The 25,011-nt window shown below is 35.6% G+C and overlaps 2 protein-coding genes and 2 pseudogenes across 2 annotated transcripts; 1 reads left to right on the top strand and 3 right to left on the bottom strand.

The window, feature by feature from the left end:
* Positions 1-7,241: 7,241 nt before the first annotated feature.
* LOC120138232 lies at positions 7,242-7,955 on the bottom strand (annotated as a pseudogene).
* Positions 7,956-11,489: 3,534 nt separating this feature from the next.
* On the top strand, positions 11,490-14,416 carry LOC120138145 (annotated as a pseudogene).
* Positions 14,417-15,856: 1,440 nt separating this feature from the next.
* On the bottom strand, positions 15,857-16,349 carry LOC120138233. The gene is made up of 2 exons (XM_039153771.1): positions 16,158-16,349; positions 15,857-16,076 (listed from the first exon to the last, which is right to left on the bottom strand). Exons 1-2 carry the CDS (start codon positions 16,283-16,285, stop codon positions 15,857-15,859), a joined length of 348 nt encoding a protein of 115 aa, XP_039009702.1. The 5' UTR covers positions 16,286-16,349.
* Positions 16,350-17,071: 722 nt separating this feature from the next.
* LOC120138147 lies at positions 17,072-18,197 on the bottom strand. The gene is made up of 3 exons (XM_039153728.1): positions 18,047-18,197; positions 17,582-17,797; positions 17,072-17,268 (listed from the first exon to the last, which is right to left on the bottom strand). Exons 1-3 carry the CDS (start codon positions 18,068-18,070, stop codon positions 17,221-17,223), a joined length of 288 nt encoding a protein of 95 aa, XP_039009659.1. The 5' UTR covers positions 18,071-18,197; the 3' UTR covers positions 17,072-17,220.
* Between the last annotated feature and the right edge of the window lie 6,814 nt (positions 18,198-25,011).

Consider the following 25,011-nt stretch of genomic DNA (forward strand, 5'->3'; position numbering starts at 1 on the left):
TAGGGTGAATTCACGAGATAATGTTCTCGAATTTTTTTTTTCACGATATGGTGCACATCCCAGATTAATTGCTAGAATGGGGTGAATTCAACAGTGATCGCCATAGGACGCCATGCAATCCAGGCGATCTTGTAGGACGCCATGCAATCCAGGTGACATACGAGCCATATACGAGCCATACGAGCCAATGGGGAGCATGCAGGAATAGAGAGGTCGCCATGCAGCCTAGGCGACCTTGTAGGTCGCCATGTAGTCCCGGCGACCTTGTAGGTCGCCATGTAGTCCCGGCGACATTCCCATCGTCCATGCACATGCAGCCACATAGATTCCTTCACGTGCTCCCCGCTGCATGCCTACAGCTCCCAATGCATGCATGTGAACCATTTGAGCCAATGCATGCATGTGAACCATTTGAGCCGTGAATTATTGGTACAATAATTGAACCATTGCTGCGTGAAATCAGCTGATGCTATCATAGCTGCAATTGTACAATTATTGGTGAAATAATTGAGGCAGCCGGTTATAAAAGAAAGAAAGAAAGGGAGAAGAGATTGCAGAAGAAAGGGAGAAGAGATTGCAGCCGAGAAAGAAAGAAAGGGAGAAAGGAAAGAAAGAAAGGGAGAAAGGAAAGTAAGAAGAAGAAAGGGAGATAAGGTAAATTTTTTTATATTTAAATTAGTTTATTATTATAAATGTTTAATTTGTTAGTTTAGGGTTTAGGGTAAAACAAAAAGCAGTTAATTAGTTTGTTAGTTTAGGGTTATATGATTGTTAGTTTAAGTTATAGTATACATAAATTAAAAATTATTTAATTAGTATATGTTTGATAGTTATATAGTTAAAAAATAATTAATTAGTTTGTTTTGTTAATAGTTAGTTATATAAAAAAAATATTTAATTAGTTTGTATTAGTTAAATAGTTAAGTTATATTTGTTTGTTGAATTTATATTATATAAAAAATTAGTTAGTAAGTTTATTAGTAGTATATTATAATGAAAAATAGTTTATTAGTTAGTTTTAGTTATATAAAAGAATATTTTATTAGTTGTTTAAGGGTTTAGCGTTTACGTTTAACTTATATTTTAAAAAGTTTAGTTTGTTAGTTTATTAGTTTATTATATTATAAGTTATTATATTAAAGTTTAGTGTTGTAAATTAGTTAGTTAGTTTATATTAGATTATATTAAATGATTTTTTAAATATTGTTGTTTAATTTTTTTTACAGATTCATTCTAATGGCTGACCAAATTCCACTGTTGAGGCTTGACAATGAACATATTTCAAGTCATTTGGGAATAATGGTGAATAAAATATTTGTTTAATGAATTATAATTAATAAATATTTGAATATTATTTATGATTGTGATAATTTTTTTGAAATATTTAATTGTAGGAGGACGAGCAGCGAGTCCTTCGTCTTCGACTACATAAAGTGCCCAAGCCACACCCACTAATAGAAGAAAATTTGCAAGAGGCTGGATTTTGGTATATAACATTTGTGCGAGATTACAAGTTGGTCTCAGGTTTGATCAGTGTGTTGATTGAACGTTGGAGACCAGAAACGCACACGTTTCATTTGCCGTGTGGTGAATGCACGATAACTTTGGATGATGTGGCAATGCAACTCGGGGTCCAAACTAATGGGATGCCGGTGGTAATGTCACATGAGTTTAATAAGGTGGAACAACTTTGCAACTTGTTTCTTGGGAAAGCGCCCGTACCACCAGAGTGTAAAGGGTGGCGGGTGAGGTTGTCATGGTTGAAGAATGAATTTCAACTTCAATCAAATAATACGGAGCACGAAATTATATATGCAACACGAGCATATATATTACAATTGATTGGGGGAATTTTGATGCCTGATAAATCCGGTAGTTATGTTCACACTCAGTATCTTCTTTTTTTAACAAAATTTGAGAATTGTAGGCAATATAGCTGGGGTTCGGCGATATTGGCGTTCTTGTATCGTGAGATGTGCAAGGCGTCATTAGTCGTGAATGATAATAATACAGTAGAAATCGGTGGATGTCTGTTGCTGCTACAATCATGGGCTTGGCATAGACTTCCGTTTTTGACACCGATTAGTCGGACTGCGGTTGACTTTCCACTTGCTGGAAGGTAATATGAATCCTCTATTTTAATATAAAATATTAATTAAAAAATATTTATTTTGATTAAAATTATTGAACAAAATGTCTCTATTTTTGTTTTGATTGATATACAGATGGAGGCATAAAATTGAAGGCACAGGGTTGGTACACAACAACATTAAAGAGTTCAGGTTGAAGATCGACATTAAGGCCAAAAAGGAGGTATGCATAATTTGTATTTTTTAATTATTATTTAAATTAACTATATTATTTGATTTAAATAAATTTTATTGTTTTTGTAATTTTACAGTTTAATTGGAGACCATACATGAATGAAGAATTATTTGCGTTGATACCGCACGATATTTTAGATGGGTTTCAATATTGGTGTGCTGTTACACCATTGATCAATTTTGCTTTTGTTGAGATCCAATTTGGGGATAGAGTGCTGAGGCAATTCCACTTCCACCAACCTATTCCGCGGAGTCCATGGGATCATGACCTCCTCCAAAACGTAGATGGTCGTCGTCCAGTGAATTGGGTTGAGACGCATGACGACCTGTACAGATTTGATGGTCGTCGTAAAGAAAGCGTTAATTGGGTTGAGAAGCATGCAACCTACATTAATGCTTGGAACAATAGGGCTTCATTCATGCCAACTCTTGACGCCATTCAAGACGATGACTTTAATTTTGAGACTTCGGCTTACCTTGCTTATTTTTTGGATAATGGAAAGCCGTTCCTCACAACAATAGTAGAGAGGCGACAATTTTTGAGGTTTAAGAAAAGATTTGGTAAAGCTGAATACTCTCTACCGAGTGGGAGTGGGAGTTCATCTCTACAAACTGAAGCGGAAATGACCGATGTGGATAATAGCGCACCACAATCGTTGCATCACGCAGTTGATGATTCTACTGGCCCGGCATACATACCAGAGTTTGTGCAGCCTGAGGCACCCATCTATTCTCCTACGTTTTCGTCGACGTATGACTTTGAACACATGACAGTTCAAATACCCCCAATGAATGAGGGGGATGGGTACAATACTCCTGAGCCACAACGGCCACAACGTATCAGACGTCCGCCCCGACATTATCATTCAACAACACCCCGACATCGACAACAATTGTAAACTCGTTTGCTATTTATTACAAATTATTTATTGAAATTAGACTACTTTTTTTAACCTTAACAATGATTTTTAGTATCAAATCATTACTAGTATCAAATAATTAAATATTTAGTAAATCAACTATTTTAAATCATTAGTATCAAATAATTAAATATTAACAATAAATCCTTATTAATAATAATTAGTAAATCATTAGTATCAAATCATTAAATATTTAAAAATCATTAATAAATTCGACTATGTATAAATTTAAACTCAGTAATCCACACTTGTACACTCATTTGTTAGTATTCTATAATTATTAGTAATAATTATTAAATCATTAGTATTAAATCATTATTATAAATAATTACTAAATAATAACTAAATAATTATTATAAAATCATTATTATAATGATTATTATCAAATCATTACGAGGTTCATCAAATCATTAAATATTTAAATCATTATTAAATCATTTTTATAATGATTATTACTAAATCATTATTATAATGATTATTAAATCATTGCTTGTAGCAAATGTGGTAGCTCATTGTACGATGTATCCCAATCTCCATACGTCAACTTCATTGCCTTCATTTTCGCATTCCACACCTTGCCATATTTTACTTGATATCCAAATTGGCTTCGAATAGATACAGCTAACACTGAACAAGATATCCTTGGATCCTTTTCAACCATCGCCTTCACGTATTCACATATTACATCGGAGTCCAATAGTCGGTGGTCTTGTTCGATGGAGTTTCGCAAACATGTGTGCGAACCATTGTACCTCGTGATGACCCAAACATCGTGCCTTTGATTTTTCGACACTCTGATCTTCCACTTGCACTCTGGGCCATATTTTACACACTTTGCGTATAGGGTTTTCTGGTTGGACTCTGCAACATGGACATCAACATGGCATTTGATGCAGTACTCTTTAATCGCCAGCGTAGCTTCATTTTTTCCTCTGAATTGCACCCCAACTGAAAATTCACCAGAATTATCGAATGATTCAGTCATTTGGTACGGAGGTAAATGTGGCATGTCTGGGAATTCAGGTGCCCTCATTGCATCATAATCTATCTCGTACATGTGAGGAGTAGCTTCATACGGTGTCAGAACTTCATCAATTGCACCTCCACCAAAAATATTTTCGTCGCCGCCCAAAACGGGTTCTTCAGTTTCTTCATCTTCGCTTGAATCATCATGAATTTCTCCCCATCGATTTTCAGCGTCAATATCAACAACAAATTCCGGTATGTTTCTCGTCTCATACTCTGCTGCTGTAGATGTCCCCCCGACTTCATTTACACTTTCCAATAATGCCATAAAACTGTTCGGGAACCTGTATGTCGGCTCCTCAAACTGACTATATAAAGCCATTTCAGATGGATTTTGAGCCACACATCTTGATGACTCAGGAACATCACATATGTTACGCACATCAACAAATAATTCAATAACTGCTATATTGGTTGACTCATGTAATCCAACCATGGTTCCAATATCATCATCTTCTTCAAGTGGAACTGCAACATATCTGACTGGGTTAGAGCATATCATAAACCTATACCTCAAACCATCAACTGCAGCTCGAATTTTTCTTTCTATCTTATGCTTCATTTCTATAAATGTGATGTCTTTTTTGAACATCATATTTATTGGTTTTTCAGACTGAAAAACTACTCCGACCTCATTTTTCATAATCTGTCCATTATAATGGACAATCGTGAAAAAGTTGTTGCTCATTTTCTTTACAAATAAAAAAATAAATTAATTTAGATTAAAAAATTAGATAAGATAATTTCATAAATTATTAAATATAATATAATATACTATTATATTAATGATCAAATAAAATTTATTATTTAACTTGATTGATTGCTTACTAATAAACCTAATAATGATTTGATAATTACTATTAATCTAATGATTTGATATTTAATGATTTAATAATAATATGATTTAGTCATAATCACTAATAATTATTTATTATAAATATTTAATGATTTAGATTTGATACTAATCATTTAGTAATTATTACTAATAATAATGATTAGTTTGATAATATTTTTTATTTTTTAAAAATATCAAACAAATTTGTTAGGCAAAACTGTCGAGATAATGTTCTTGAAATAATTATTTCGCGAGATAATGAGTTGTCCGGATTATTTCATTCAATTAATTTTTACTTCTTACTAATATACACATACAATGTAAATTAAACAAAATATTTTTAAAACAACACTAAATATTTTTAAATACAATATTTTTTAAAACGGAAATTATCTCGCACAAATTAGTTTATATAATCTAATATAAACTTACTAACTAACTAATTTACACATACACAACAACAAAAAATGGACAACAAAAAATAATAAATTACTCACGTCTTTATGCCTTCTTCCTTTACTTTCTTTTCCTGCCTTGTTTCTTTCTTCGAATCAATCTGTACGTGGGCAAATATTGTGAAATAATGTCCTTAAACTAATAAACTATTTCTTTATTATAATATAACTTAGTTAAAATAACAAACTAATTAAGCACTAATTAATTTTTTATAATAACTTCAACTTCAACGAACAACCTAATATACGTTTAAAGACACTAACAAATTAATTAATATTTTTTATATTTAATAACTTAAACTAAGAAACTAATTAACTAATTTTTTATATAATATAATATATAACTTAAACTAATAAACTAATATAATATAACTTAAACTAACAAACTAATAATTTATACTAACAAACTAATTAACTAGATTTTAGTTTTACCCTAAACCCGAACTAACAAACTAATAATTTCATATAATAAACTAAATTAAACAATAAAAAAATTACCTCACGAACTATGTTTGAGCCTTTATCTTCTTTTCTTCTTCTTCCTTTTCTTTCTCTCGGCAAAATTTATATGTGCTGGTTCTGCTTGTGCTTCTACCCTAAACCCCATATCCTTTATATAAAGCAACTGAGCGTTGGACAGAGTCATTAAATTTGATTGTTGAAGCAAATAATATTAGCATTGCATCGTCTAACTATTGAGCATTGAAAGGCTGACAGCTAAATTAACGCTGCAATAACGTAACTATAGATGCAACACATACAACTACGGGTGCAGAATCTCTCAGCTATGATGCAACGCATGCATGCAGCTAATCTCCTAGACCTTGGTCGCCGAGACTCCATGGCGACCTACCTACCACGCCGCCGTGACCTACACCGTTCGACGTGCATGGCCATGCACAGTTCCCACGTCCCATGCACAGCATGCATCCCCTCCCCCATGCATTCCCACGTCCCATGTTGATTGCATGGCGACCTATTCCTTTGCAAAATACACACAGGTCGGTCGCTCCCCTCCCCCATGCATTCCCACGTCCCATGTTGATTGCATGGCGACCTATTCCTTTGCAAAATACACACAGGTCGGTCGCTCGGATGCCATGGCGACCTCCAAGGTCGCCGGGACTACATGGCGACCTACAAGGTCGCCGGGACTACATGGCGACCTACAAGGTCGCCTAGGCTGCATGGCGACCTCTCTATTCCTGCATGCTCCCCATTGGCTCGTATGGCTCGTATATGGCTCGTATGTCACCCTCGTATGTCACCTCGTATATGGCTCGTATGTCACCCCGTATGTCGCCTGGATTGCATGGCGTCCTACAAGATCGCCTGGATTGCATGGCGTCCTATGGCGATCACTGTTGAATTCACCCCATTCCAGCAATTAATCTGGGATGTGCACCATATCGTGAAAAAAAAAATTCGAGAACATTATCTCGTGAATTCTCCCATATTTAGTAATCGGATAATTCTTAAAAATCACAAAAATTATATACATTAAAAGGAAAAGAAAATGTATAATGCTCTAGGTGGAATCCTAGAATACCTTTAAATTCATGGGGATGCACATATATTCATGACTCAGCATCGTCAATCTTGAATCAATTGAATTGGAGCCCATGATTATATGCCAATCAACTCCATGCTCATCAATCTCCATTGACAAACCACGTTAAAATCAGAGCCTTGCAAGAAATATACTGAGTTCAGTCCCTTTTTTCGCATCAGGACTCACCATGTAAAACGTCTGCGAATCCTTCGATCCGTAGACCCGTTCGAAACAAGCCCTCATGTAGGCTAACTCCCCGTCCAGACCTTCGACATCGTTGTTCCCTGTCAAGGTCCCAGACCCCATTGAAACAGTCTTGAGGAGCTCCATCACGTTCAAATCCTCCTCCGTCGCTTCTCGCTTTACGCCGTACCCGGTTTTCTTCCCATTGCAATACATCGTCCAAAACGGCTCCTCGAACAACGTCATCTACTCCTCCTCCGCTTTCTTCTCGCATTCGAGGACGATTCTAACCATCCCACCATTCAGTTCCTTCTGTAGCGCATTGGTCTGCAAAGCTAACTCAACAACTAACTAAGGCAGGCACTTAGGGTTCTGCTGCAACGAAAGTGATACGTTACGTTTATGGAACCCGAGCAGAGTCCCCGTTACTCACGTCCCTGAGTTGAGTTTGGGGCACGTGGGGAACTTGCACCTAGGGTTGATGATCGGAAACGCACGGGCCACGGATCGGAAAGCAAGGAACTCTTTGGGTTTATCTTTCTTCTTGTATTTCGACGGTTGGACGAGTGAGATCGGCTGTGTTCGTGGGATCGAATTCGAATGAGCTTTTGGCGACGTCGAGGGTTGAGATTCATAGGTTGAAGGTGATGACTCTCCCATTAATGGACTTTGGCTCCGTGGGGATGCATGCAAGAGATGTGTATGGAGAGAGATGTAGAGGGTGGTATCGGTTAGCCTACATGATGTTAAAATTAGGGTTTGGAAAATTAAACCAAACAAATAATGAATGATGAAACCCTACTCTCTTATTCTGTTTTCTGTTATATATCATTGTTTGGTAGGTATATTGTTCTGATTGAACTCGGTCGTTTTTATATTATATGTATTCCGGTGGGAAAAATTTAGGCCTATACCTCATTACCATTGAATAGTCATTCTAAAGGTGGATCTTCCGTTCATTATTTTAACCAATTCATTTAGGGCTTCACCGAATGTCTATTCATGCTTTATTTCCATTTTACATGTAACAATAGTAAGCTTCTCTCATCAAATATATATATACACATACATAGTAAGCTTCTCAGTGATAATGAATTGCATCCCAAGTTTTTTTTTGTCGATGTACAAGTGAGGTGATGGTTCTAAGTAATCAATGAGATGATCAAACTATTTATAATTTATCCTTTTTACTTCGGATAAAAAGCCGTTGATCGGTTAGGGTCTAGGTTAAGAGGAGAACGAGATTTTGAGAGTGATATACAAATGATAGGAAAAAAGAGTGTCCCTTTTTATCCTAAATAAACTCTATTATGTACTTCAAATATTCGATAGTCACTGGACTGTTCATTGGAAGGGGAAAGTACAATGCTTAAAAAGAGGATATTAATAGTTTGGTTTAAAAATAATATTCTTTATTGAAATGGGGAATTTATTCATGTAATTTAATGATGGGGAGGACTGAGAATATCTCGGGTGAGAGTCGTTTAAATAATAAGTGGGACTGTTGAGAAGATACATTAAGATCCATCGTTGTAGTAATCTGATTTTGCAAGACCATCAGAAACGAATTTCGTCTCACGTTTGATCAAAAGAAATTCAAGTAGCCGATTCTTGGTAGTGAACTGGTTTATCATGCGAACCAGGGCAAGAGGAGAGGACGAGGCACTCAGAGATGTGATCAGATTAAACGCCTCCAAACTGTCTGTCTTACATTGAATCTTATCATAGCCATGCCCATAGCTCCAAGCGAGGTTGAAAGCCTCATAAATTCCCCAGAGTTTCTCTTGTAGGATAGTAGAACGCCCAATGAATTTGTTAAGACCTACCAGCCAAGTTCCTGTGCTGTTTCGAATAATTTATTTAGCCCAAGAGATGCTGTTGTGGAAGATTTCAGCATTGGATTGGCCAGCTTTATTGAATATCGTGGAGTTATGACGTTTCCATATGTGCTATATTAGCGAAGAGAACACAATATTTCAACTTCCAAAGAATATTCATACCTGAGTAAACATGAGAGGAACCAACGTTTGACTGAATCCATTGATCAGGAGGGAGGGTAAAGAAATCAGTAGAAGACTGGTTGGAAAGGAAATAATACCGAGTTATTTTTCTTTTCTGTTAATATATTTTGCATTTAGTTAAAAAGGATAATGCTAATAAATTGATAGCACTTTATTTTAAAAAATAAAATTTAAACCTACGTCAGTTCTCAAATTCAGTAGAACATTTTAGAGTTTTTGCAAAAAAAAAAAAAATCAAAAATCAAAAATCAAAAATCAAAAAACAAAATTTAAAAATCATTTGAATGAAACATCCAATTACAGTTGGCGATTGGTCGAAAGAATAAAACATTTATAGTATACAGGTAATAATATACAGAATTGCAATAAAACATTCAATTGTAGTTGGCGGTTGGTCGAAAGAATGAAACATCCAATTGCAGTTGGCGGTTGGTCGAAGGAAAAAAACAAAATTTAAAAATCAAAAAGCAATAAAACATTTATTAATGTAACCAAAAGCCACAATTATGTAATAGTATACAGGTAACAAAATAATAATATACTTGCATAATAAAAAAATAAATATTTTTTTTGAATCAAAGGAAAAAGAAACTAAATGGAATTTATAGTCTGCAGCAGCCTCTTCGTGCAGCAAACATCCAATTGCAGTTGGCGGTTGGTCGAAGGTAGATACTCCAAACGGAAAGGTCCAAGCAGCTTTAGCTATTGCATCCGCAACTTTGTTACCCTCGTGGACAACATGTGTGAACCGAATAGACCATCTTCGAGAGAGCAATTCAATCAAATGAGGGACCATATGCGAAGTTCTATCCATATCGACCCCTTACCGGAGAATATTAAAAGCTTCATTGCAGTCCGTTTCCATCACAATTTGACGTGCCCCAAACTGCCATGCATGATTTAAACCCTCATAGATACCCCATAATTCCGCTTCAAACGCCGAGCACAATCCTACCGTTTCGGTAAAATCTGTGACCCATCTCCCATCCGAATCACGCAATACACCACCACATGCAGCCATGCCCATAGACGGGTTCCGTGAGCCATCCACATTCATTTTCAGCAACTCCACTGGTGGAACACTCCAAGTAACCTTGTCTTCTTTGTTTCGCCTAATACCCGGACCGTGCAGACCACCCCGAACAGCAGCAGCGGTAACATAGACTCGAAGCTTCGGTTTACTTCTTGCAACAATACGTTCCATATCAGCATTGTCAGGATAAAAAAACAATCCTATTTCTCATATTCTAGAGACACTACAGAATTGACCCAAACAGTATATCCCTTCCATCGCTATTGACTGGTAAATAAGCGGGGTTTCCTATATTTGTCCGAACCCACTCCCGAATGCTCATATGCATGAATTCATCCAACATTGAGGGTTTGATAAGAGTCCCCCATGTTGAAATAGCTGCCACATCAAAATTTGCATGACCTGTCGAGGCTCCTGAAGAACCAGCTGCACTAGAACGGATCCCCCGGATTCCCCTCTTAGCAAATTTAACTGAGCTACTTGATCTAACAATAGGCAATTTGCCTTTCGCCTTGTCTGACAGCCCCTGACCTCAGGAGCAGATTCTTGCTGCCTTATTTTTTTACTTAACTAAACTCGACTTGATCGAATACTCACTCCTACTCTTGAGAATTCTTTAATTAGCATGAAATGTCTAAAGTGTTTTAATTTTAATCCTAAATTTGAGGATGTCACAGCATGAACTAATATGCAATCCATCTAAATAATCTGACCTCGTAAGTAGAATTATAACTCTCAAACATACTTGTTCATTCTTACCATGTGTGTACCTTTGTCCTTTGCATCATCATCTTTAATAAAAAAAAAACCAAAATTCTAACAAGACAATAATTTCATTTGAATTAACATCTAAATTTGTTAATTCTGTACTCAAACGAAGATTTTACACTATTAGTCTAAAAAATAATTTACTAACTGTAATAGACAATTAATAATAAGAAACTCTTATCTTCTTAATTATATCTCTTCAAACTATTAGTTAAAGAAAATTGACGAAAAATAATCGATAAGAGATGGTTTTAATATGACGGATGCAGTACTAGTTTTATAGCTCACGTGATTGGCACGAGGTTACGTTCCGTGGACTTGACCGTTAAAACTGATAGATTAGTATATCATAATCGTTTTCTCCCCAGAAAAATGAGAAACAATTGCTGCAACCAGTTAAAATTACAGCTCAAGAACATTCAAAAATCAACAAATAAACAAGCCTTCAATTCATCCACATTAGCCTTAGATCTCCTTCCTTCCAAGACCCATGTTTTTTCCCTCCAGATTCCCAGCTCAAAAGGCGCCATTTCGCTAACCTTCTTCAAAAACAGCTTTCCCAACCCAATCCCATTGCACACTATAAAAGAATCCACGCACAAATTTTTGTGTCTTCTTTGCAGTATGATGCTTTTCTCACAAACATTCTATTGAATCTCTACTCTAGTGTGATAATGTACGTGACGCGGCTAAGATGTTCGATGAAATGCCTCAGAAAAACTTGGTTTCATGGTCCACAATGGTTTCTATGTATACCCGACATGAGTTTATCGAAAAGGCGTTGGTTTGGTTTCTGGAGTTTCGGAGAAGTTGTTGTAAGAGTCCAAATGAGTATATTTTGGCTAGCGTTATTCGAGCTTGTATGCAGATGGGGGATGGCGGTCAACTTGGAGTTCATATTCATGATTTTGTTATCAAGATGTTTATGTGGGACTTGTTTGGTTGATTTTTTACATGAAGAGTGGGTGTATAGATGAAGCAAGGTTGGTATTTGATGGTTTAAAAGGGAAAAATACGGTGACTTGGACAACAATGATAACGGGGTATGTGAAGAGTGGGAAGGCTGTGGTGGCATTGCGGTTGTTTAGACAAAGGAGAGAAACTGATTTGATGCCGGATCGATATGTGAAGTCTAGTGTTTTGAGTGCATGTTCAGTGCTTGACTTTGTTCAAGGAGGAAAGCAGGTTCATTGTCAGGTTTTGAGGAGGGGAGAGGAAATGGATGTTTCCGTCATTAATGTGCTAATAGATTTTTATTGTAAATGTGGTAAGGTAAAATCTGCACGCAGGCTTTTTGATGAGATGATGGTTAGAAATGTTATTTCTTGGACTACAATGATTGCTTGTTACATGTAGAATTCATTTGACAGGGAAGTTATGAATCATTTCTCTGAGATGACCAGATTGGGTTGCAAGCCGGATGGCTTTGCTTGCACTAGTGTACTCACATCGTGTGGTTCGCTTGAAGCTCTGGATCTGGAGAGACAAGTGCATGCTTACACCATCAAGGCCAACATTGAATCTGATGAGTTTGTGACAAACAGTTTGATTGATATGTATGCAAAATGTTGCTCCCTGATTGATGCAAGAAGAGCTTTTGATATTATGGGTGATCAGAATGTGGTCTCATATAATGCAATGATTGAAGGATACTCAAGTGTTGAGAAACTTTCTGAAGCATTGGACCTTTTCCTCAACATGCGACTCAGGTCACTCCCTCCAAGCCTTTTGACTTTTGTTAGCCTTCTTGGTGTATCAGCTGCATTATGTACCATAGAAATCAGCTGGCAGATTCATGCACTTATAATCAAATTTGGGGTATCACTGGACTTATTTGTTGGAAGTTCTTTAATAGATGTTCATGCAAAGTGTTCATATGTTAAAGATGCAAGGCTTCTATTTGAGGAGATGAACAAGAAAGACATTGTTGTTTGGAATGCTTTGTTTTTTGGTTATACACAACAGTTGGAAAATGAAGAGGCCCTGAAACTCTTCTCACAATTACAGTTATCAAGACAAAAACCAAACGAATTCACTTTTGCCGCCTTAATGACTGCTTCAAGTAACCTAACAATCAGCTGATAAAACATGGTCTGGACTCTGATCCTTTTGTTACAAATGCCATCATTGATATGTATGCTAAATGTGGAAGCTTGGAAGATGCTCGTAAAACATTTAATACCACTGCTTGGAGGGATCTTGTGTGTTGGAATTTCATGATCTCAACATACGCTCATCACGGAGAAGCTGAAGGTGCCCTTCAGATATTTGAAAGAATGCTGAAAGAAGGAATGAAACCCAATTATGTGACATTTGTTGGTATGCTTTCAGCGTGTGTGCATGCAGGGTTTGTAGAGCTTGGACTTCATTACTTTGGGTCAATGCCTACATTTGGGAGTTGAACCTGGGATAGAACATTATGCTTGTGTGGTCTCTCTTTTGGGCCACGCTGGTAAATTATATGAAGCTAAGGCCTTGATTGAGTCATTGCCAATAAAACCTGCTGCAGTGTTATGGAGGACCTTACTTAGTTCATGTAGGATTTCTGGTAATGTTGAATTAAGGAAATATGCAGCAGAAATGGCAATTTCAATTGATCCAATGGATAGCGGTTCATATACTCTACTTTCAAATATTTTTGCACTAAAGGCATGTGGGCAGATGTTAAGAAGGTGAGGGAGAAGATGGACTTAAAGAACCTGGGTGTAGTTGGATCGAAGTTAATAACGTAACAAATGTTTTTATTGCAAGGGATAGAACTCATAATGAGTCCAATTTAATATATTTAGTTTTGGACAATTTGATCATGCATAGTAAAAGTGCTGGATATGTGCCTGACATTGCCATTCCGGTAAATTATTGAGATGAGATGCAGTGGCAATATATTACACACATTGAGGCTGCTGGATATGTGCTTCATATTGCAAACTCCCGATACAGAATTTAGATAATGTGGTGGCAACTGTGTACTTGACAAATAATTCTTACAAGTTTGTTGTCATGCAACATACAGAGCTTAAAGGAATGTAAGTAAGCAGACGGCTTGAGTTTAACATCCTTTTGCTATTCAGAGTTTTGATGTTTGGAGATAAAGCTGATAAAATTTCTCAATCTTTTCCTTGTGCTATAAAGGCTATTTCGTTTTCCTTTTGTTGTCATGCAACATACAGAGCTTAAAGGAATGTAAGTAAGCAGACGGCGTGAGTTTAACATCCTTTTGCTATTCAGAGTTTTGATGTTTGGAGATAAAACTGGTAAAATTTCTCAGTCTTTTCCTTGTGCTATCAAGGCTATTTCGTTTTCCTTACCTTTTAGCCAAAACCATTTGGATGCTGTTGGAGTAGCATGAATGCAAAGATGCTGCAATTACTAGATGGATTTGCTACTCGAGAGAGAATTTGAGGAGTTAGTCACGGACTCACGGGTAAGTTGGAAGATCTTGCTAAGAGCATGCATACTGAGTATCGAATTTCACTTTCCTTTTTATTCCTACTAGCTGATCATGGTTCGATTGCTGAGCTCAGGGTTGCATTAAATAAATCCGTTTATGCCATTATTTGGTGGTCTACTTGATTGTAATGACCTTTATAAGAGGTAAAAAGAATGAAACTATATTGTGCATTGATAAGCAATAAATGAGGTAGAAATCAGGAATGCGTCCATTGTATTCTTTGCCATGCGATCAGGAATCTCGAGATCACCTACTTTGTGATTGCAGTTTTTACAGGATCATAAGGATTCAGATTATGCAGCAATGCCAACTATCAGAGAGACCTCATATGGAATAATGTTCTTAGCTGGACAGTTCAAAAGCTCAAGGGCAGATCGCTTCTCCCTACCGTAATCATCTCGAAGCTTATGCCGAACACGATCACGTTTGGACAGAAAGACCTCCTGGAAGCCCTCCGGTTGCAAGTCTTTGATATAATCAAGGAAGAGATTCAACACTAGCCGACGAACCTGGTATGCTTGGATCCTGACGGTGTAAATAGAAGTCCTCACATTGATGAATATGCTTAGCCACTCGGTTTTGATGTAGCAGCACATTGCTGCTTCCTAGATAATTAAAATAAATGCAAGGAGGAGCAATACAACCACCTTGCTTAAATTAATTATGAGATTTGAATTTACTTTATAGTTTGTACACTGATTTTTCTTCTAAACAAATGAAATTTGTTTCACCAAATTAATGAAATAGATGTCTGACTGTTCAATTGGAATCCTCGTTGATCTTCGGCTAACATATTGAGATTCACATATTTTAAGTTATCACAATTAGAGATGGTCAGTTTAATGGGTTAATTTGATCTTATAAGATTATATTTTTCTCTTAAAATTTGAATTCAATTCGGATTTTGTAAAGGGTGAAATTAAATCGGATTTTGTAAAGGGTGAAATTAAATCGAACTTAGATTAAGGGTGAAAAATCTATGACCTAATCCAACCTGAGATTTACTATGAGTTCTCTTTGTACTTATAATTCATGATTTACTGAAAGTTACCACAATAATAACATCAACTAAACTAATAATATTTTAAAAACTCATTTCATCAATCGATACATGTAATCGAAATGCACAAATACATAGTTTTCCCATAGTTTCTATACATTTCCATGATTTAGGGAATAGGGAGGCTGACCCTTTGCCAGAATCAGAATCAATTACTTGCACATACATACATTTGGAAATTACTTTTTGGCAAGTAAAAAACACTTGAAGATGTGCATCCTACTATCCTTAGCCTTTCCTCGGGTAAAAAGGATCGTTGAAAGATTGTCGAGAAGCCATTTTTTTTACCATTATTAAGCTTTTGCCTGTTGGATTTGGTGTTGAATGAAGTTGACCTTCTTTGCCCATGCTTCCTTGTTGTCTGCAATGATCTCGGGATAAAGACTCCCGTGCCTTTGCTTTCAAGATGTGGGGGTTGACCTGTTTGATAATTTGCTCCACAGAACGTCTGAAAATAAAATCCCAATATATATGATAAGTCATGATACTAGGAAAAAATGCGTGTTATGGAAAATATATGCTTAATAACCTGGAAAGAAACTGAAGGGAAAGAGAAACTGGGTCATCATCATCATCATCCATGATTAGCGAAGAGATTTGCTTGTTTAAGTCTGCAAAAAACACGTCATCTTCAACCTCATGAACACCCACTTCCATGTCTTCTCAAGCTTCCCTTCCTTTTTTCCTCTTGTTTTCTTTTCTTCCCATGCAAAGGGGGGGTATAAATAGAGAAAAGTAATAACGGGAAAAAGTGCATGTAGGGATGGGGTGTGTGTTGGGGGGGGGGTATTAATGGCAGTCAGCCAATCTGGCTAAGCCCCACTACCCCAAAAGAATGATGAATGATGAAGTGGTGCTATGCTGTTATCCAGTAGGAAGAAAGAGACGAGGAAACAAGAAGCAAAAGGCCACACTCAGATATCTATTCCAAGATAGACATAGATTTCCTCCATTATAGCCTATGGTATGCTTGGTTGTAATTTGGTGAGCCTCACTTCCTCTATCCTTCCCATCTCTTATATCCTCTCTTGTACAATACTAACCGGTATTTTAGCATCTACATGTTTTATAATTTATCTTTAAGATAATATATTTGTATGAACTTTTAATACTAATTATAATTGCATTTGTAGTACAATAGTCATTGGCTCTGTCGATGGAGAATCAAACACATTTGATCTGCTGTACACAATTTTCTGCAAGGAGACTCTTGCCTGACAAATTTGCTTTAGGATCCCTAAAGAACATCAAGTATGAAATCCCAGCGTGGTCTTGAACTGTGATGATCTTTGCAGATGCAATAGCTAATTTGGGTTGGAAAATAATGTGTAATAACCTAATTTCATTTTATCCATACCATTTCCATTGTGACATTTAATTAACTTATTTTTGCCCGATTAAAGATTTTTTTTTTCGATTCAAGACTAGGAGTTGAACCACCTCCCTTAACTTATCCATTGGATATCTAATTCCAAATTATCAGCAGCAGAACAAATGACCTGAGTTGCATACATTAATCACCAAATTTAATAAACATATATTTGGATCAAATACAAATAAAAAAGAGAGATTGTTCTTTCGATTCATCAGGTTCAGGCCTTGATGCAGCAGTTGAAGCAGCTGAAGATTCCCCTCTTAGTCTGACAACAAAATCACACCTTTAATCCAAATGAAATCAAATTATTCCAATTTTTCATTTGTTTTTTTTAATCAAAGGACCAACCCATATGCTAAGGATGAAAGGAAAAGATATGATCCAACTAAGCAAACGTCCCCCCACCACCCCAAGCACATGCATATGCCGCCAAAGTCCATAGCTTTATATTCATTTTTCTTAGGGCACTGTCCCCCCCCCCCCCACACAAAAAATATTTACAGCTACCTACTAGAACCAGGAAAAAGCAACATTTGGAGTTGATCATAAAGGGGTAATTAGTGGAAGGGAATGCTTACAGTTGGGGAGTGATGGTTATGATGATCAGTGGTAGGAGCAGTTGAAACGGTTGGGTTAATGAATTCATCTTCATTTCCAAGACTGGATCTTGAAACTTCCCTCTTGTTTTGCTTCCTCATTTCCCTTATCTTTGAGAAGTCCAATGAGTAATCCGGCACCTGCCCTTTCTGTTCCCACTCCCCAAATTGTGGCACCGATACCCATCCTCCATTTTTCTATAAAAAAAATTCATAGAAAATCAGAAAAATATTAAGGGGAAAAAAAACAGAAAAATTCCATGTTTGGGTTTCCAAACTCGAAGGCTGAAAGGACAAAGCGAAACCCCGAATGATTTTACACCTATGACCGAGCTCTAAAAGGTTAACATCTCATGAGCTTTGTTTGTTTGCAAAGAAAAATGATGCTTCCGCTACAGAGCTAAAAACCCAGAAAAGAAAACGAGAGAAAAGAAGAAAAGGACTCACCTCCGGCTCCTTGCGATCTTCCATGCTTGACCCCAAAAATAAAACAAAGCTGATTTTCCCCAAGCTTTACTAGTTATAGAAACTTAAACTGCGGGAGGAGAAAACACTCGATAGAGAGCCACCGAATTGGAATTTTCTTTACGGAAAACTACCCACAACGTAATGAAATCAATCAAGTCTCTGTTATATGATGTGTATATAAATATATGTTTCAGTTTTCGATAACGGGCTTAACTTTTTTGTTGAAATTACACGGAATGCCACTCTTACGGAATGCCACGCTTATACCTTAATTATAAATCCATATATTTTACTTTCTACAATGTAATTAATTCATGTTGATCGATCAAATTTATATCTTAATTCGAACTGAAATTAAATTGAATTTTAATGGATAAATCCCTCTAACTAGGTAATAGTGTCCACTTTGGGAGACAGCTTCAACAAATTGGTTCGGGTCATTTATGGGAGATTTGAAATTTTGAAATCTGATATAAATAAGTTCATAGTTGGGACAATCAAAGTTTTAGAAAGTCAATGATACCACTTTATATAAAAGGTTGAGAAATCATAATATCTAAAATGTTTTTCACTTATCGATTTGTTAAAGTGATAAATAATTTGATATCGTTTAAGTATATCTTGAGTTTGAGTTTCTGTGTATGCAAAAAATCATTGTTAGAAAATTTGCACACAAAAACTAGGTATACAACCCGGATCAATCCGTATTAATCAAGATGAAGACTTACCGAAAGGACAAAAAATGTGTATCTTTACTTCTAGTATTCAATGAAAGATACGCTAGGAGACCACTCAAACCAAACAAATCTTAAATTTTCAATATTTGTACACATTCGTTTAAAATGATCTTATTCCTTTTGTGTTTGCTCTTTAAAGAATGTAACATATGGTACAGCGGTTATTTTGAAAATTAAAAAGGATAAACTATCATATTTGTCGGTTGTAACATTTGTTTTAGTTTAATAAATTTTGATAATTAAAATTTAGAAAATATTTTAATTATTTATATTATCTGTAACACTCTAATTTAGATGCTAAATTTAAGAAAATATAAATTGATAAATTTAATTGGTATTTTTGGAAGAAATCGGGGATTAAATTATAAGATTTTAAAGTTGGTAGATCTTTTTAAGAAGTGTACGAAATTCAGTGGCTAAACCTATGATTTAGTCATTTTTATTTTGGAGATAATTATAAATCTCTCCCCGTATGTTTTCTGAAATTTTTCCAGATTTTCCTCTTCATCAACCCCTCTTTTAACTCCGATCTACTCGCCGTCCGACCTCCGATCGACGAGCCGAAACCACCATCGTGTTCGTTGTCGAGCGAGGAACAAAACCCTCAAACCTTTTATCGTGAATCATCGCCGTTCGTCGTTAATTTCAGTCGGAAGTATAGTCAGTAATAACTCGGTTTTAGTTGGTTTTTCATCGATTCACGACGATCGGGTCATCCGTTTACGACACCTCCCACACCATCGTGTTCGTTGCATCGTTCCGAGTTCGCTGGTGTCATCCTTGGTCTCCGTCGACGGCGGCGCGTGAGGAGGTGAAGCGGTCAAAGTTTCCGATTCGTTGAAATCGAGCTCTCCGTCGTTAAAAAATTTGAACCGAGCTTTGTAAGTATCTGGAAATCGCTTAAAATAATTTTTAGAAATTTTTCGATATCAGGGCACTGTTCACGCATCCCCACGCGCCGCCACTACGCGTGGGGAAGACAAAAGTGATCGGTTTGACCGATTTTGGTGCATAGTTGACCGGTCATAACCCGACCCGTTTACACGTTGACCCGACATGTTGACCCGTTGACCGTTGACCCGTTGACCGGCGTTGACCACCGTTGACCAAAACTTTGACTGGCTTTGACCGGGAATTAAATGACCTTTGACTTTGACCGAATATACCTATCCTGACATTTTTCGACATTCCAAATCTGATTCCGCTGTCCGTTTTTCAAAATTCGAACCCGAAGACCTCGAAATTACCGGTCAAACCCGTTGACTTTGAATTTGACCGAAAATTCCAAATTTTCAAAAAGTCATATTTTATGCTTTCGACGTCCTGAATCTGAATCCGAAGTCCGTTTCACCAAATTCGAACCCGGTAAGCTGTCTTTCACTGATTTATCACCCGATTCGATCCGTTTATCGCAATTAAGCTCCGTTTCTGATATAATTTATGTTGATATGTATCTGAGGAATTATTGAAAGTTGAATTGAAGATCAAAGGCGTGTTGATGGAATTTTTATGGTCGATCAATATTACACGAAAATCGAGATAATACTTTACTACCTCTTTATGCTTTATAGAACATGTTGGTATTGGTAAATGCGTGAATGGAAATGTTTGGTCTCATATGTGTAATTAATGAAGATCTACACTAGATACGAATACGGTAGAAAGTAGATAACTGAATATGGCTCAGATGACTATTATAAGAAATTAGAAGACAGTTGGAATTAAATTACAAGTTCTGGAATTAAGTGATAAAATAATCAACCATGGATTGTATATTATAATTTATCTCATTAAAGGTACTTAGATGATAAATTATGAAAATATTTCGATTAGGTAAAATTACTAAATTACCCTTATGTTGGAAAATGATAAGAATTGTCTCTGGAAGTGGATTAATAAATCTGAAAAGAATTATTGATCTGCTAAAACTATTGATGTGCATAAGAAATGTTAGTTTTACTTTGAAATTATGGATAACCGGTTTTTAACCCCAAGAAGGTTTATGCTAGATACTAGAAGTCTTTTAAGGAATCATTTCAAGATCAAAGAATGTTCGAGGAAGCAATTAATCATAGGATCTCTATATTATATTATTTTCATTAAGAGCTAGTATCGAAATTATCTGGTTAAGAAATTACGAAAATGCCCTTGAGAGATAAAATAGTCTGAATTGACCTTGAATGAGAAAGTACTTTGAGGATTTGTACTTAACTCGATTAAGTAAGAATTTAATTGTTAAGATCCTGTCTTTGTACAGAAAATTCATGATATTCCGTTTGTAAAATCTGATAAGACACTTGACCCGAAAATATCCGAATAATGAGTAAATACTTGAAGAATAATTTATCGGGGGTATTCTGCTGTCAGAATTGTTCGAAAGGACTAAAGTAAATGATAAGATTGAATTAAATAATAAGACCGGATGGAAAGAAAAGATTGAAATACCGTAGATCTGTAAAATGACCAAAATACCCCTGTAATGGAAATGACCCAAGAATATCATCAAGCTCAGAAATAATTGGATATCCTCGAGCTCTGAAATGAATGGAATAAAACTGAATACCAAAATTTACAAAATAACCTTATGGCCTATACTAAGTAAATGTCTTGGATTAATTAAAGAATCCAAGTAAGCATAGGTATTGGACTACCTTTAAAGGTAATGGAAAACAATTTAAGTGAGTAGATTAATCCTAAAGCTATGTCAATTCCTGAATTGCATAGATATTACTGGAACATGTGTTCGTCTTCTCAAGTTTGGCTCGATGATAAATTTTGGAAGTATTCAGCTCAGCTCTAGATCGTATTCAGTACTAAGAATTGGACGTTTGTTCGACAAATCAACCATGAAGACCAAATTGAATGGAATGGAAGTACAACATGTATCTGAAATTCAGGAACGTTTGAATTACTCTAGAAAATCCTGAAGTAACTGGAATGGAGATGATTGCTAAATAAAATAGGTAACCTCAATGACTGAGGATTTAGTAAGTGATTTGGATAAGTCTGGAAACTATGATGAGTTTACTTAGTGTACAATTACAATGGGTTATGAACAAATTAATCAAGTACGATAGCATTTCATGATATTGTGGAAGTGTGGAAATGAAATAAAGACATTGGAAGATTTATTCAACGATGATTCCGAAAATGGTCTATGGACAAGAATTGTGGTATTAAAGAGTAAATATCCTGGAAGAACAATGAATTGACCAATCGACAGGCATTAGTTATGAGAACTATTCATCTAAGAGTTGTCTGATAATCCGATCAATCGACATAGAATATAAATGTCCTGAACCTTTATTTCTTCCTTATCAGCTCAAGTCACATTCTGAATAATTGATGATTCTGTCAGTCATTGTACTCTTTCAATAGTGATTATGAATTCTGATATTCTATCGGTATACTGAAGATCCGTATTCCTATACTTGTTAAGATTATCCAATATCTTTGAATACTATCTGTAAATTCTGGTGTGTTCCCTACTCACATGAATATTTTATCTAATTTTCGATTTGAATTCTGATCTGATACTTGACATGGATTCTGATATGATATCTGACATAGATTCTGATATGATACTTGACTTGGATTCTGATCTGATACTTGACCTGGAGTTTGATATGATACTTGACCTGATTTATGTTTTGATTTTTGATATATCCGTTTACGGACGAACATATTTACTTGGGGGGTAATGTTGGAGGAAGTATACCTGGAGGCTCCTCGGCTGTGTGCTCAGGGCCTTATTTACCGGTTCCTCGGCTGTGTGCTCAGGGCCTACTGGACTTGATGGTGGGTGTATGGTTCTTGGGAACCTACACAATTTGGACTTGTTGGATGGGGGTATATATATATATATTTATATGTTTTAAAAGATCAGTATCTTTTTACTGGTTTTATGAGAACACACTAGATAACCTATTATGATCTCCTGAACTCAGTCATTCGAAATATTTCTCTGAACTGAAAGCTCATTGTCCGTTACCACCTGAAATATCAGTAGGATCTCTGCTCAGCATAAAAATCTGTAAATGTTCAGAAACAATAAGGAAATATATATTTATCTGTACCTGCACGTTCATCAGCATCATCTGGTAGTTCTTTATTACTGAGCTTTCCAAAGCTCACTCTATTACTCACCTTTTCAGGTTAAAAGAATTGTACCAGTGCATCTATCGACTTCAGTAAGGGAGTTCGTCTGGCGTTGTTGCAGAGTATGGTACATGTGATTAGGGGGCATGTAATTGTATTTTGATTTATATACGAGTTTGGAAATCTGTTTTATTTTTAAATAGTGAAAACTGATTTTATAAGTTTACATGTTCTGATAAAAAGTTTTAAATTTTCAGCTATAATTATAGTGGGTCGTTCCGGTGGCCCAAATGTGACACCCCGGATCGGATCTGGTTACCCTTATCAGTCTGTGGGGTTACATTATCTTTTTTTTAGAATTTGTTTATTGAATTGTTAACGTTATTATAATGATGTAACACATTAAAAATGATTAATTTCTTATTTAACCCTAAATTTTTATTTTATTCCTCTTTTGAATCAGTAGATTTCAAACTATGTTGGTCTACTTCCCAAAATTTTTTAGTTTACCATTAAGATTGGTCGGAATTTCGTCGGAATTTCATGAAATCAATAGTTAAATGAGATTTGTCTTAATATTTCACATATAATTATCTTTTTTTTACTCTTTTAACTTGAATTTTTCATATTAATATTGAAAATCATGAAGAATAAGTATAATAATTTGAGGCTTTTTTATATAGAAATAATTATCTCTTTATAATTAATTAATAAAATAACACTAAAAAATATTTACGAAATGACATTCATTTCAGTCACGTGGAATAAAAACATGTCTAATTAACATCTCCTTGTAGAAGACATGAATGATTGGACATGTTTTTATTCTACGTAACACTCCAATTAGAAGGTGATTTTGGTTAATCGCACCTAAAATAAAAAACGAATTGAACAACGATTTAGGTTTTTTAAGGAAAAATCATGGTTAAATGAAAAATGATTTAAGTTTAAGGTTTTTAAAAATGATTTAGAGCTGAATGGAAAATGATTTTAACTTTAGGGTTTATGTGTTTTAATGTTTGGGAATAGATTAGATTTAAGATTTGATCAGGCGTTCCAATTCCAAATAGATTTTCCTTCGTAACCGCCGGTTGCATCGTATAAATTGGAATTACTGAAAGGACCGCTTTGGCAAGAGTAATTCTCCCAGCAAGAGAGAGAGTTTCAACTTTCCACCTACTTATTTTACGTTGCACTAATTGAATTAAGTAATCATAAGAGGTCGAAGTGATCTGTGAATGGAGTAAAGGGACACAAAGATACTTGCCAAGATTTGAAAACTCAAAGAAACCAAAAGAACTAATGTGATCACGTAAGCCATTTGGAACATTCTTAGGAAAACATATGGTAGTTTTAGCAATATTAATTTTCATGCTTGAAACCCTGAATTTTTTTTTGTTATCTTAAAAGGGTAGTTTGTAACACCCTAAATCAGTACGACACACAGTCAACGGATTAGAATGTCACACGGAACCACAAGAGTATCTAACCCAATTTTTTTTCATTTTCTTAATTTCAAACGACCATTTTAAAAACATCTGAATACGAGAATTCATCCCTAAAATATAATTGAAATATTATATCGGGGAGCTCCCAAAATAAATACATACATCAAAATATACATACCAACTTTTCAATTTAAAGTTACGACTTAACTTTACAACGGGGCTATAAATATAAATGCCCTTAAAAAAATACTGAGACATACTCTGCTTTGCACCTGGTCTGGACCTCGGTCACTCAAAAGCTCTTCAAACGCTCCACCTATTAATATGCGCAAGGAAACAAATTTCAAACGCTGAGCTAACTAGCTCAATGTCACACTAACAACTAAATTATACTAAAAGTATATCAATAAAATGCCGCCAAAGTGACCTTTTTTTGTGTAGATTGATATATTTAAAATATCAAGATGATTATGTGTTTCTTGTGATTCATGCATTTATTAATAAACCCAAAGGAAAGTTAATATTTGGTCGAATTTCAAGTGGCACCTGTGGTAATAACATGTGACAATTACAAGGTACTTTATGTGAGCATTACATTAGTTCAAAGATTAGTCTATTGATCGACATAGTTTATTGTCAATGTTTGATTACTACACCAAGA

This window comes from Hibiscus syriacus, unplaced genomic scaffold (assembly GCF_006381635.1).
Source record: "Hibiscus syriacus cultivar Baekdansim isolate YM2019G1 unplaced genomic scaffold, ASM638163v2 tig00110678_pilon, whole genome shotgun sequence".
Lineage (NCBI taxonomy): Eukaryota > Viridiplantae > Streptophyta > Magnoliopsida > Malvales > Malvaceae > Hibiscus > Hibiscus syriacus.

What these genes read in the sequence shown, in the direction of transcription:
- LOC120138233 (XM_039153771.1), bottom strand. Translation starts at nt 16,285, where the DNA reads ATGGAAGTGGGTGTTCATGAGGTTGAAGATGACGTGTTTTTTGCAGAC. An exon ending in TCCCTTCAGTTTCTTTCCAG is followed by an intron (nt 16,077 to 16,157) that starts GTTATTAAGCAT and finishes TTTTATTTTCAG; the next exon opens with ACGTTCTGTGGAGCAAATTA.
- LOC120138147 (XM_039153728.1), bottom strand. Translation starts at nt 18,070, where the DNA reads ATGGAAGATCGCAAGGAGCCGGAG. An exon ending in AAGATCGCAAGGAGCCGGAG is followed by an intron (nt 17,798 to 18,046) that starts GTGAGTCCTTTT and finishes TTTTTTTTATAG; the next exon opens with AAAAATGGAGGATGGGTATC. An exon ending in ATAACCATCACTCCCCAACT is followed by an intron (nt 17,269 to 17,581) that starts GTAAGCATTCCC and finishes TTTTGTTGTCAG; the next exon opens with ACTAAGAGGGGAATCTTCAG.